This window comes from Falco punctatus (genome assembly GCF_963210335.1).
Source record: "Falco punctatus genome assembly, chromosome: 2".
Classification (NCBI taxonomy): Eukaryota; Metazoa; Chordata; class Aves; order Falconiformes; family Falconidae; genus Falco; species Falco punctatus.
In genome coordinates, this window is record NC_137581.1 from 75,424,993 (window position 1) to 75,437,591 (window position 12,599).

General features: G+C 39.2%; 1 protein-coding gene across 8 annotated transcripts in view; it reads left to right on the plus strand.

Annotated features, from left to right (window-relative positions):
- The window catches only part of SON (SON DNA and RNA binding protein), a 40,562-nt gene extending 30,605 nt beyond the window's left edge, over positions 1 to 9,957 (plus strand). For 2 of the 8 annotated variants that reach the window (XM_080374675.1, XM_080374676.1), the window contains exons 9-12: positions 2,949 to 3,096; positions 7,280 to 7,348; positions 7,438 to 7,553; positions 8,073 to 9,957. In XM_080374675.1, the coding sequence (XP_080230801.1) occupies positions 2,949 to 3,096; positions 7,280 to 7,348; positions 7,438 to 7,553; positions 8,073 to 8,231 (492 nt within the window). In that variant the 3' untranslated portion in view covers positions 8,232 to 9,957. The other 6 variants (XR_013925921.1, XR_013925922.1, XM_080374677.1 and 3 more) reach the window with 6 other exon arrangements.
- Positions 9,958 to 12,599: the final 2,642 nt, after the last annotated feature.

The window sequence follows — 12,599 nt, forward strand, 5'->3', positions numbered from 1 at the left end:
ATAGGTCTAAAAGAGGAATGGTCTTAATTAAAGTTCATTTAAAACTCTCTTAAGCGATTGGTTTTACTCTGTAGCCTTCTTGTTAAAGAATAAGTGTTGACACAAGAGTGTGGCTTGCTTAGTTGTGTCCATCTGCTGGCAGAATGGAAGTGTGCTTTATTTGGCAGACCTTTCATGGATTTTTAGAGATCAAAAGATGAGAAAAATTGTATTAAATTCTCATGCAGGCTTACTCAAATTGAGATCAATGAATGAAAGAAAACAATTGTTTTGTGAATAATTAGTTGATTCTGGCAACAGTAACCAAATAACTTAGAAACCTGGGGGTTTATTGTATTACATACTTTTCAATTTTATATCCTCCTTATGGGCCAGATCTGCAAGGGTACATAGCTTGTAAGTAGTTCTGCAAGACTTGGCCTTTTATGATTTTTAAAACTGAAAAGAAACGTGTGTCTTCCCTGCTCTTGTTAACGTTTCTACTATTTCTATGTTTTCAAATGGAATTACAAATACAGCACTAGTTCTTACCCATACTGTAGTAAGTCATGGGCTGGGTGAAGTATGTCATTAAATTATAAAAAAGTAGTTAGACAATATAATAGTGCAGGTGACATTAGAATTTATATTCAGTTTATTATTTAAAAAGACCCCAAACAACCAAAAAACCAAAACCAGAATGGAAAGATGAACTTTTTCCCCTGCTGCTGGTCTTCTCTGCTTCTTCAGTAAACTGAATCGAAGTAGGCTTCTCCTGGCTCCTTTCATGTTGGTACCAGAGTTACTTCAGTTAGCCTTTTAGTGTGATGCACAAGTACAGCTTTTCTGTAAAGAAACAAAACTTACATTTCTAATTCCTTGTTGTCTTGGTTCTGCTGTATGTGTTTGAGAGTCAGCATAGTGTAAAAAATTCACACTAAAGTTACCAGATAGGATTCTGAATTCACACATTAGAAGAGGTGTTTTTAGTAAAGTGCACTTCGGAATGTAGAACTCTATTTACAGTATTTGGAATTTGTTCAGGCTCTGGTAATCCCTATACAGGAGCTCAGGGCTTTGATTTTTAACTACAAATAGTAGTATTTTGGTTCCATTCTTCCTACACCAATCCTAACCCCACATCAGTGCATTTCCAGGTGTGGTGAGAAGGCTGTGTAACATTAAAATGACCTCATCAAGAAATTGCACTCTTATCATTTGTGAACTGAATACACACTGGTGATAACGAAACAGATGTTTATTTTGAAAATTCTATCATTGCAAAGCAGGTACAAAAGAGGAATCGGAACCCAGGGTGACATTGACTGGGGTTTGTATCATTCTCGGCATGGTTGCCCTTTTCTAATGAGAGGTTCCTGGAAAAGAGAGGGGAGGATGAAAATGGAAGTAAGTAAAAGTCATTTTAGGTGTATAGATCGAGGCAGTTCGTATCAAAGAAACTGATTATCTCTGTGTACACACACACTGCATGGTCTGCACCAGTCAGAAAAAAAGTTGAACTGGAGAGGTGCACTTAGCCTCTACTCTTCCATCAGACCACTTTGTTACTAAGTGCAGCATCCAGTTGCATGATTGATAGGTATTTACTGTTTAATAGATAAATATTTGGAGGAGTCCTACCACAATCTTCAACAGCTACTTTTTTTTTTAGAATTTTTAGAATTTTTTAACACCACGTGTGGTGGGGATTACACACATGCACCATTAGTGTGTGTCAGTTGCCAATTTGAAATCCCCTTAAAAATACATTATCCTTAGTCTCTGCAAAAGTAAGACTTCTGGTTTTGTTTACGTACAAATCAAAACCAAGGACCTCAGTCCTTTGTCCAAATCTGGGAAATGCTTACTTTTGCAACCACAACTCAAACTAAAGGAGGAAAAAAAAAATGTTCTATTAATTTGCTTTGATAGTAAGTAAAATTTTCACAAAACTACTAGGCATTGTATCATCTAACCTACTATGCAAAATAACTGATGGACTTATCAGTGCCAGTGTGTAAACTTGTATATTTTAAGGCAAGCAATTTTTTGCTGTGATGGAAATGATTGACTTACTTATTGGGTCAGTGGGGGGGGCAGAAGAGAGATGATAGTTCACAGAATAACCTGTGAACTTTCACCCCTCTATATGGAAACTTGTTTCAGGGTCAAATCCTTGTAGCTGCCTTCTTGCCACGGTCAATGCCAGCCCTACTATTCACAACACTGCGGCCATCGAGGCCTAGGTACGTAAACATTTAAGGAGTTTTTAAAGTTCTTTACATCAAAACAGATTTTTAAAATTTCTGTTTATAAGCTTTCACCATTTAACAACTATTATGTTAATGATGATTTGAAAGAATGTGAAGACTGCTGCTGCTAAACTGTGTGGCTAAGCGCCTTTTTTTCCTTTTTTTTTAAAAAAAGAGAAACCTGTATGTTTCATGTGGATTTTCAGAGTAGAACTTGAATGTGCAACTGCTGTGTAATAAAATGGGGAAGGTTTTTTTTATATTTAAAATATGCCTAAACACTATGTGAATGTCATTGCTAAATGTGCTTGTATTTTGTTCAATAACTAGGTACACTTGGCACACGTGTTGCCAGTTAAACAGTTAACACTGCCTCCTTTCACAAGATGAGAAGAGATGCATTGGAACCAAAGTAGCGTGTTTAAAAATGGACGGTTATCATTTTATTAAATACATATGTCTGCAACGGTCACTTGCCACTTTTGGATTGCGTTAGAATTTTCTTAAGTTGTTCTTTTTTGAAAACATTGATTTGTCTCGTGTGTCTGCGTGAATTCTGGTTTATACAAAATGTTAATGCATATAAAGCTAAGGTGTATTTTTTTTTAATTGAATCTGTGAAAGGTTGTTAGAAACATTTTTTTGGAAGCTCCCACTTATTTTTTACAATCCGAGTGCTAACTTTAGGACTTGTTTTACTTTTCTTTTTCTGGATAGGATCAGTTCTTAAGAGCAGCCCCTGTAACTGGAGGAATGGGAGCTCAACTGATGAGAAAAATGGGCTGGAGAGAAGGAGAAGGGCTTGGGAAAAACAAAGAAGGCAGCGTTGAGCCGATAATGGTTGATTTTAAGACAGATCGAAAAGGTAAGCCCTTCCTTAAATGTCTTATGGCAGTATAAACTTACCATGTGTGTTTTGGAGGTAGGCAAAATAACTTTGAAATAGTAAGCTTTTTCTGGGTACAGCTTCACTGTAAAAGTTAACAGAATGATGCAGATGATTTTGGTACTAGTTTTTTCAAGCCCTGGATTATATATATAGGCTTTGTCCTTACACCTGTGAACTCTTCCAGACATTCTGTGCCTTTCCTAACTTTCACTTTCCATTTTCAAAAGTGCTTCTCAGTGGTCCTTTAATTAGAGATGTGGTTTAGTTGGATGTATGGAGAATGCACAGACAGGGAAGTGAATTGTGGAAAAGTTGCCATGGTTGTTCTGGAGAAAGTGGCTGAAGCCAGGAATGGGGCGGTATAGGAGACTGAGTGGTTCAGTTGGTTCTCAACTGGGGTGAAGGACAGAGGTGAGAGCTAGAGTTGAGTTCCTGCTGCCTTTCAGCTGAAGTCCTGACATAAACGGGCTGGCATATCGATGGTTTTAGGTCTTAGAAATGGATTGTTTCCTTTTTTGTCCATCTGATCTCACTGCTGTTCCATCTCCTAGTTTGATCCTGCTGCAGGCAAGCACCTCTGCTCAGCTACAGTGATGTTTCTCTGATTGTTTCCAAAGATTGCTTTAGCAGTTCCCTCCTCTTCTGATTTTGTTGTGGGTTTGCTGTTTTTTTTCTTTTTTGTATAGTCCATGGCCACAGATGGAGAACTGTTGCACTTGTCTCACTTGATTCAAAAGAACTGTCCTTTTAATTACAGGCAGCGTGCTGCCGCTTAAGCTGGGGCAGCATGGTTTGTATGATTGGCCATCTTGCCAGCATATGTAGCAAGAGTTCTGTTTTCAGAGTGAATGTTTACAAACATTTTCTATCTGAAATACCTATACAAGTTCTAACCATTTTAAATACAAGATGCAGAATTTCAGCAGTCAAGATTTATAATTTAATTGTTCTATTATGCATGTTACCAAAATCAACAACACTGTTTGCAGGAAAACAAATTCTTACTATTGTTCTCCTAAATATTTTTATAAAACTGGGAATTTATTACTATATTAAATAGGTCACATCTAATATCAGTGCATGAAAATACTTTGAATTATGAGTCTGTGTTAGCTTTTTTCAGTGCTCGTAATTGAGCTCAGAAGAAAACAATGCATGTAAATGTATATGTTCTGAAGTCCGTTTGCAGAGATACTGTTGGATTTGAAGGAATCTTTAGCTGTCAAAATGGCTAGATCTTAACACAGAGGTAGTTCAGTACTGCTCTGGTGACCAAGCTAGTGGTGAAAGTATAATTTAAACAGTTCAATATTAAATGCGAAGAGGTAGAAAATGAGAAAACAAGCCTAGGTTATGAAAATACTCATGGCTTTCTAAATTCTGAAGACCTCCTAGCATTTATAAATGGAGAAGTGCAACAGTCTCAGAGTACAGAACACAATAATACAGACGACTTTGTTTTATATGAACAATGACCAAACTTACTTTTCAGCTGTTTTTCTTCTGTGTGCAACCTTTCTGTTTAAAGAAAGGAGAGGGAACAAAAAAATAAAAAAGATACTTCATGACAGAATGATTGCCAAGAAAACTTTTGAAAAACATTTTGTTCCTGTTATTAAGTTACTGTGATCTTTGTAGATGTTGTCTTGTAAAGTTCTCACTGCTGGTAAGAGTTCCTTCAATTTAGCTTGATTAATATTAGTCAGAGGGAAGAAATGGAAAACAGTCAATTTCAGTATTATTTTCTCCAGCAGGATTTTTGTGGTGAGGAGGAAAGAGTTAGCTCTGTTCATTATGTTGCTTGCTTCTTGTCACATCATAGGAAAGAGACCATGTTGCTACACAACCTGTGATTGTTTTGAACATTAGAAACATTTTGGTGATACACACCTGTGTCACAGCTCAGGTTTCCAGTTCTAGAAGTGTGCCCTGGGATTCTCATGTGGTTTCTGATATAAATTTCCTTAATGTCTGCAGAATTTGATACTGAAGTTTCAAGCGTCAAGCCCTAAGGCCTGAGACAGGATCCAGTCAATCCTCAATTTGCTAGGCATTCTGTAACAGAGTTTTCTCTTTCTGCTTCAGAATGCTCGGTCTTCAATAACAATTGAAAATGTTAGATGGAGTTAAAGGATGCCTCTCCCTGGCATGTGACAGATTTATCTGAAAATACTGATAACCCTAGTGATGGCCAGGCTTTGCATAATTTCAGTAGTTCTTAAATATTACTATCGTATATGCAGCCTTATCCCATAATTTCCACAAATAATATAGAGGTGTTCTGTGTTGATAAAGAATAATCTTTCATGTTGAGCCAACCAAGTCTATAATATAGGGAGACAGCTTGCACTATGAAGAGGCAGCATGCATGTTTCATGCGTTACAAAGAAGCAACTGAATAGTGACCGTACACGTATGATGGGTAGCTGAAAAGGTTATTCAAACATTAGTGTTTTTTGATGCTTAAATATATAAAAAGTCAGTTCTATTTTTTTAAAGTTCTGTGTAGAGGTTTAAGGAAAATGCAGAAATTTATACAAGGAGTCTGTTATTAAGTAAGACTGTAAGGAGTATCTGCTATGAAGTAACTGTTACTAAGTATTGTTTTGTAAGGGTTTTACACACGTTTTTAGAACTTACCCCCAAATAAAATACTGTTTCTAGATACAGGAGCTGGCAGTTTGCTGAGGAGTTACTCAACAGGCTGCACTAAGAGGTGAACCGCAAGGTTGTCTGCCTTTGCTTTCCCTTAGACTCTGTTTTTTCCAGATGCTGAGTGAGACCTGTAGTTCTCTTGCAGGCAGCACTGAAAACAAACCCTCCTTGACCTTTGCTGTCAGCCAGTAAATTGTTGGTTGTCCGTGTTCAAAGAATCTTGGTCCGTCAGCAAAGCTTGTCAGAGTCCATTGCAGCTTTTTTGAAAATACCTTTTGAGGTACCAGGTGTGGAAGACAAGTGTCAGCAACTTAGAGTGAGTGGGACACAGTATTAATGTGAAGAATGACATGAGAGCTTTTTCTTTGGTGGAAGTCTTCTGTTTATTTTGGATATAAGATTCTGAAGGAAAAAACCAACAACTTTGTTTCAATGATTGTTGTCTGTGAGGGTTTCATACCACTTGAAAAGTCCCTAATTAGGAGCTGCGTGAATATTAGGATGAAAATCCGGTAAGGAGGGGAGGATTTTCTTGTAAAGCAAAACAAATCAAAATGCCAACCAAAGATGAAGGAACAGGAAGAAACTGGAAAAATTGCAGTATCTCCCTGTCTTTATTCACACCAGGAACAGAAACAAATTGAGGTAAGAAACAAAAGTAATATTGAAGGATTGAAGTCCAAGAAACTCTGAAAAAATGGACAGGTATTTTGTTTGTGTGTATTTAAGATGAAGGCAAAATGAATGGAGAGAAAATTGAGTTGCTTCCTACGCATGGCATGGTTACTGGCATGTGATACGTTTTTGGCAATTACTACATTTTATTTCTTACTCTTGTAAGATTTTAAGAAGAAAAATGTCCAGCTTCCATGTTTCGCAGTGACTTCCACTGGAACTTGTGCTCTTTGTACTGACTTGAGGCCCAATCGGATGCTTTGTATTCAGATGTGATTGAGATTACGGTAATTGGGCTGTGAACTTGTACATAAAGGATAAGTATATGAATACCATTAAGTAAAAAGGGAATGTTACAAGAACACTGTATCAGTCGTATCGCAAAAGAACATACTAGGTACGCTTTTTACTGTTCAATGGACATAATGTAAATGCTTAGCATGTAAGAGGCAAACTGTTAAGGTAGTGGATGAATTTTGGGTTGCACAGAACAAATACTGCGAGAGAATTTTTTTTAGGTGTATCTCTTTGTTCAGTGTTTCTCCAAAGAGGGCACTGAAAGCTGGGTGTTTCCTGACTTGCATAAGGTCAATTAAAGTTTTCTACTACCTGGTTTGTTAAGAGTCTGACTAGAGCAGTTGAGAAGAATGTTGTGTAGTACGGAGGGGGAAAAAATGCTGGATGAAAGGGAGGTTTGAAAGACTTCTGAAAAGATAGTTGTATGGTGTCTCCAGGTTTCATCTCCACTGATAGATGTTAGTGCTTTAGTGATGAGAATACAGAAATCGGGTGTGAATCGTAAATGTAAACTGTATTGTGTTTTGTTTAGGGCTTGTTGCTGTGGGAGAGAAGGCACAAAAGAGATCTGGACATTACGTTGTGATGAAGGATCTTTCAGGTAAGATTTTTACTCATCTAAAATTAAACTCATTTAAAATGACTGCTTTGATAGTGGCATTGAAATTTCAAATACATTTTATCTTTAAGGTAAACACCCAGTTTCTGCATTGATGGAGATCTGTAACAAAAGAAGATGGTCACCACCTGAATTTGTGTTGGTGGATGATAGTGGGCCTGATCATCGCAAACATTTTATCTTTAAGGTATGTTTTGAGTTTCCTCGTTTGCTGTTGGCTTCCAAATTTGTGTTTGTATACAAACATGTGAGCCATCTCGGGGGTGGCTGAGGACTGCTAAGCACTGTTTCGATGCTAAGTCCTGTTTCTGTGCAGGCCAAATCAGTGCTCTTGAGCACATTAACCTGAAAATCTGTCAAGAAACACACCATTTCACTTCTTAATAAAATGATTAACCGATGTGGTGTCATATTCTTGCAGGTGTGATGTTAAGTCTTACTGTTGTAAAGGTAATGAGCAAAATGTAGTTGTTCTTTGTCCTTCAGTTTTATCTTAAGACGCGGGCTTTCTTTTTCACATAGTATCTTGTATTAGCAGTTACTTTTTGGAAACAATTCTGCTTCCAAACCAGGTGTGGATTTTGTCTACCGCTAGAGAGGAATTGCGTAGAGAATGTGCTTAAAGGAGCTGTGCAGGGCTGGCTCAGAACAGAAGTGGAGAGGCACTTGCTGACACTTTCTTCTTTCCTCCCTCTTTCCCAAACAGGTGAGAGTCAATGGAAATGAATATAGGCCTACTTTTGCCAGCCTTAATAAGAAGCATGCTAAAGCCACAGCAGCAACTGCGGCTCTCCAAGCGATGGGACTTGTACCAAAGGAAAGCATGGTTAATACCACCATGTTTAGGAGTGCCTCACACCGCTAGATATTGTTTTTTATATTGACATTATTTCAGATAATTTTACTCTGCACAAAAAATGGTATTTGCCCTTTCATGTTGTAAATACATTGGCAATTCCCACGTTGTAAAAACTGTACAGACACCTTCAGGTTTTTCTTTTGTACCATCAAAATGTATTTAAATCATACTTAGTTTTTGGTATGTTTATATTGTTTACATTAGTGATGTAATTATTTCTTAAATGACTAAATCAGACGACAGACTCTGGAGGCATCAGTAATCTAAACCCTTGTTTTAAAACTCATGCAATTTCTCTTCAATACGGAATGTTAACACTTTCATACTGTTTTGTACTATGCTGCAGTTTTCCCTGGTCTCGGTAAAGCTACTCGTGCACTTTTGCCTACAGCTGGTAAAAGGTTGTGCGGCTTACCTTAGTCTAGTCGAGGCTGGCGTGTACTGCTGGACAGATACCGGGCCAGTACTGTGACCCCTGCGAGAGCGTGCGGCGCTAGCCCTGTTGTACAGCGTTAACGCTGCGGCTTCTCTTTGAATTTTGCTCGGGGGTTTAACTTGGCGGTGCACTGCAACTGGCCATACAGCCCATACTCTAGGACATACGTGATTAGGCAAAAAGACTTGCTTTCAAAGGGATGGCAGAAAGTCCAGCAATGGAACCGATCAGACTTGCAATGTAAAGGTGACTCTCCCTGCATGTTCTAAGAAGGGGGATGATGGAGTTGTCTATTCCAAACAAATTAACACACTGCCTGATGTTGATTGTATGAATTTGTGGTTAATGTGAATTTTAAACTCTAACAGATCTACAACTGGATTTGGGGGGGAGGGAGGGGGTAGAATGACGCTTAAATTGTTGTACCCAACTTGGTCAATAAAGCAGCACAAGTTCATAATCTTAATCACTGGTCAGTAAGCAGTAATTAAAATGTATGCCAAAACAACTTTTTGAAGAGACGCACAGTATAAAAGTACGCTTTATGAAGATCACCAGCAGCTGTTAGGGTTGCAGAATCAGTTTTAGTCATTCTTGGTTGCTTTGGACGATTACCAAATTAACTCCTTGGGCTTAAATTTTGTGTAATGGTACTCTGCCTTCAAGGAGACGGCCTGATCCAGAGTTTTGGCAGTTTGACAAGGGGGAGGATGTCGAGAGCTTTTCCTTCCTTTCCCCCCTTCCCTTTTTTTCTTTTTAATTTAAGAAGTAGTAGTACTTTAGCTATGTGCACTTTGAATTGGAAAAGGCATTGTACACCTCTTGCCAGATTTGTCTGAGTTACGAGTGTGTTGCCAGGATTTACGGATTCTAGTAGTTCAGGTGCTTATTTCAGAAGTCTTTTTGAGGTCTCCTGTATCACCTACTGACCAGAGCTTCATCTGGGACAGGAACAAAACAGTTTGTCCACAGTCAGGCTGTGCTCAGGCCTAAAGCCAATGATCTTTGCAAGGGTGGTAGGAACATGGAGGTGAAGAACGACTAGTACCTCTTCTTCCACAAAGGTGACTTGTGTGTATTTTGTCAACTGTTACGAACAAGGTGTCTTGTCTTTACCCTGAAGGGACGAGGATCGATGTCTCATGTTGTGTACAGCAGAGAAATGGTATTTGGTTCTCCACACACACTTCCAAGGAACAAAGCCCCTTACTAGTCTGTCAAAGTGCTCTAGAAATGCTTAAGTTAATCTCAATTTTCATGGACATAGTTGTCTTGAATTAAACTTTTTTCCCTTTGGCTTCTCGCCTTCAGTCTCTGACTAAATATTTGAAGATCTCCTTGCCTTGCTTGCCGAACTAGTTGGAAGGTGTGTCTAAAAAGCCAGAAGTAAATAGGGTACAGTGATGGGAAGATCTACTCTGGGGAGAACTGGGGTCATAGCTGAAGTCTGGCTTTTTGATGTACAACTCAAAGTAATTAACTCGGGATGTGGGAGCAGCTCCCAGTTAGCCTCGTGCTTAAATGTCTGGTTTGATAGAGCTGCAACACCAGAGATGTTGATCATTCTTTTTAGTCTGTGGCGTCCATGTCAGCGCTGGTCTCACAGCTGTACAGTATCAAATCTGGGAACATACAATCTCTTGTACTTGTTGTTTTGTTCTTTTTTTCTTGGTCTGTATTCCCCATGTATAATGTAAAGATACATGTTATCTCACAGCAGCAAGGAGCAGATATGAATTCAGTCCCATTGAAGACTCCATTTAAAAAATAACTATTTAGGAAAGTTCTGGATTTCATGCCTTAAAGATGTGGTACTGTATGTGGATTTAATCTTTGGTCTTAAGGAAGACTTGTAAAAAAAAATAATTAAGGTCTGTAATGCCCTAATTATGACAGTTCTTGATTTTGAGGTTTCTGTTTTAGTTTCATTCCTTGTTGTTTAGAATGATACATGAATCTAAAGCTAGTGCAGCAATGTGTTTCTGTTAAATATGTAAATTTGAATTGGTTTGAGTGTCCTTTGCATGCAGGAATAGATAAGTAGTGATATATTAAAAAGAACAACTAGGAAACACTCTCTTGGAACCTGGTTATTTATGCAGCACTTCAGCTGTCTTAAAGGTGAATAGTCTGTGACTCCCGCTGATGGAAGGTGTGATCTGTTTGGCCATTTGATTTCCTTTTGCTGCAGAATTATTTTCCTAGAAGTAACCTTGTTGAAAGTGCTTCTGACTTCCCCGTCATGCAGGGGAGGAGCATTTTGAAACAGGTGCCTGAGAACTTGCAGCCAGCTTCCACCAGAACTATTTTTTTGGCAGTCTTCTAAGTTGTAGGTTTTTCATAGTTAGGACTGGAGGAGCAGGAAGGGGGAGTTCTTCTGTCTTGGAAAATTTGAAATTGCTTCTTGAAGTGCAAAAACCTCTATGAAGTCCCAATCGGCCCAAACAAATCATAGTTGTGATGAATACTCAGCCATTCAGACAGGTTTAAATAAAACTTAATGCTCTAAGAGCATCTGGAATAATGGTAATACCTACTGCAAATGTAGGTGGAAGAGCAGCAGGCTGGCTGGTGCGGTGCTGTAGCTTTTAGAGGGAAAGTTCACCCACGGGAGCCAAGTATGCGTCAAGGGGAGCACTGAATCCCAGAGCCGTTAGCAGCTGCAGTACGCTGCTGAAATCACAGGTAAAGCTGTGACTTAAACCCAGCGCGCACAGTTTACAGTGCAAGGAGCTGCTACAGCTCAGGTGATGGTGCAGAGCATCTGGTAAAGAATTTGGTGGCGCATTTCTGAAATTACAGTTCTAGACTACAAGAATGTAATTGCAATTCGAATTTGTTTTTTAATGACTGCAAGCTATTCCTTGGTGTTAGTGTCTCTCTGGCACTCTCACAGGCTAGATGTGAAAATAGAAACTGGAAGTGAAATTAATAGAAAAAAGTATTTCCTAGAAACGGGCTTGAGTCCCCAGACCAGAATGGTTATTAACTTGATTAAAATTGCTTTCCTGTTGCTTTCAGTTCACCTGTCCCATGTGCTAACACGCTATGAGCAGGCCTGTTCCTCAGGTGCACCTGGGAGGTGGTGCCTGTTTCAGAACCGGGGTGGTGGGCTCTGGGGCCGTGAGCAGCTCTTGGGGGCGGGAGGGGGGGGCTCTCACCTACAACAGCCAGGGAAGCTGCTGTCTGTCAGTGCAGCAGAACGTGGTTGCTTTGGGAACTGCTCTTGGTGACCCGTAGTGCTGGGCTAACAGTTCGTTTACAGCAGACTGCAGAACCCAGCAGCAGAGGCTGTGACTGACGGAGGCAGACAAGCCAGATAAAAAAGGCATTGAGTTGACGGCTACTGCTCGTAAAAAGTGACTGGAAAGGAGTGTTAACACACCAGCCACTTCAGAAACCTGGTCTTCTGGTATTCCTCATGATGCCCTTAGCACTGAATTTTCACTCTTGGTGTCTGATACTAATCAAAGGGGAAAAGTTGAGCAATTCCCTTTTTGATTAGTTAGAAGTGTAAAGATTTAATGGATTTCACTACCCTGAACTCCACTGGAAGCAAAAGTATTTGACATTATCAAAGTACTTAATATTCTAAGGTGCCTTTTTCCATCAAAAGAGAGGGGCTTTCCTTGAGCTTTTCTAGATGTCCTGTTCAGTGTACCACAAGGTGGACAAGTGTCATGGTAGTTACTGTCAAGTAAGAGATACTAACATGAAGTATTCCAGTGTAATTGTATACACACTGTATTCTTGGGGTAGGATACTTCAAGTGGTGTCCATACAAAGTAACTGGGAGGCCATGCCTCAATCCACAGTAACTTCTTCACCTGCCCACGTTTTAAAGTTTACCAGTTGTTTCTTCAAGACCTGGCTCTGATCTCCTACTGTTTCAGAATCACAGGTGGATTCTGAGAGGGCAGGCAAATGGCCCTGTAGTA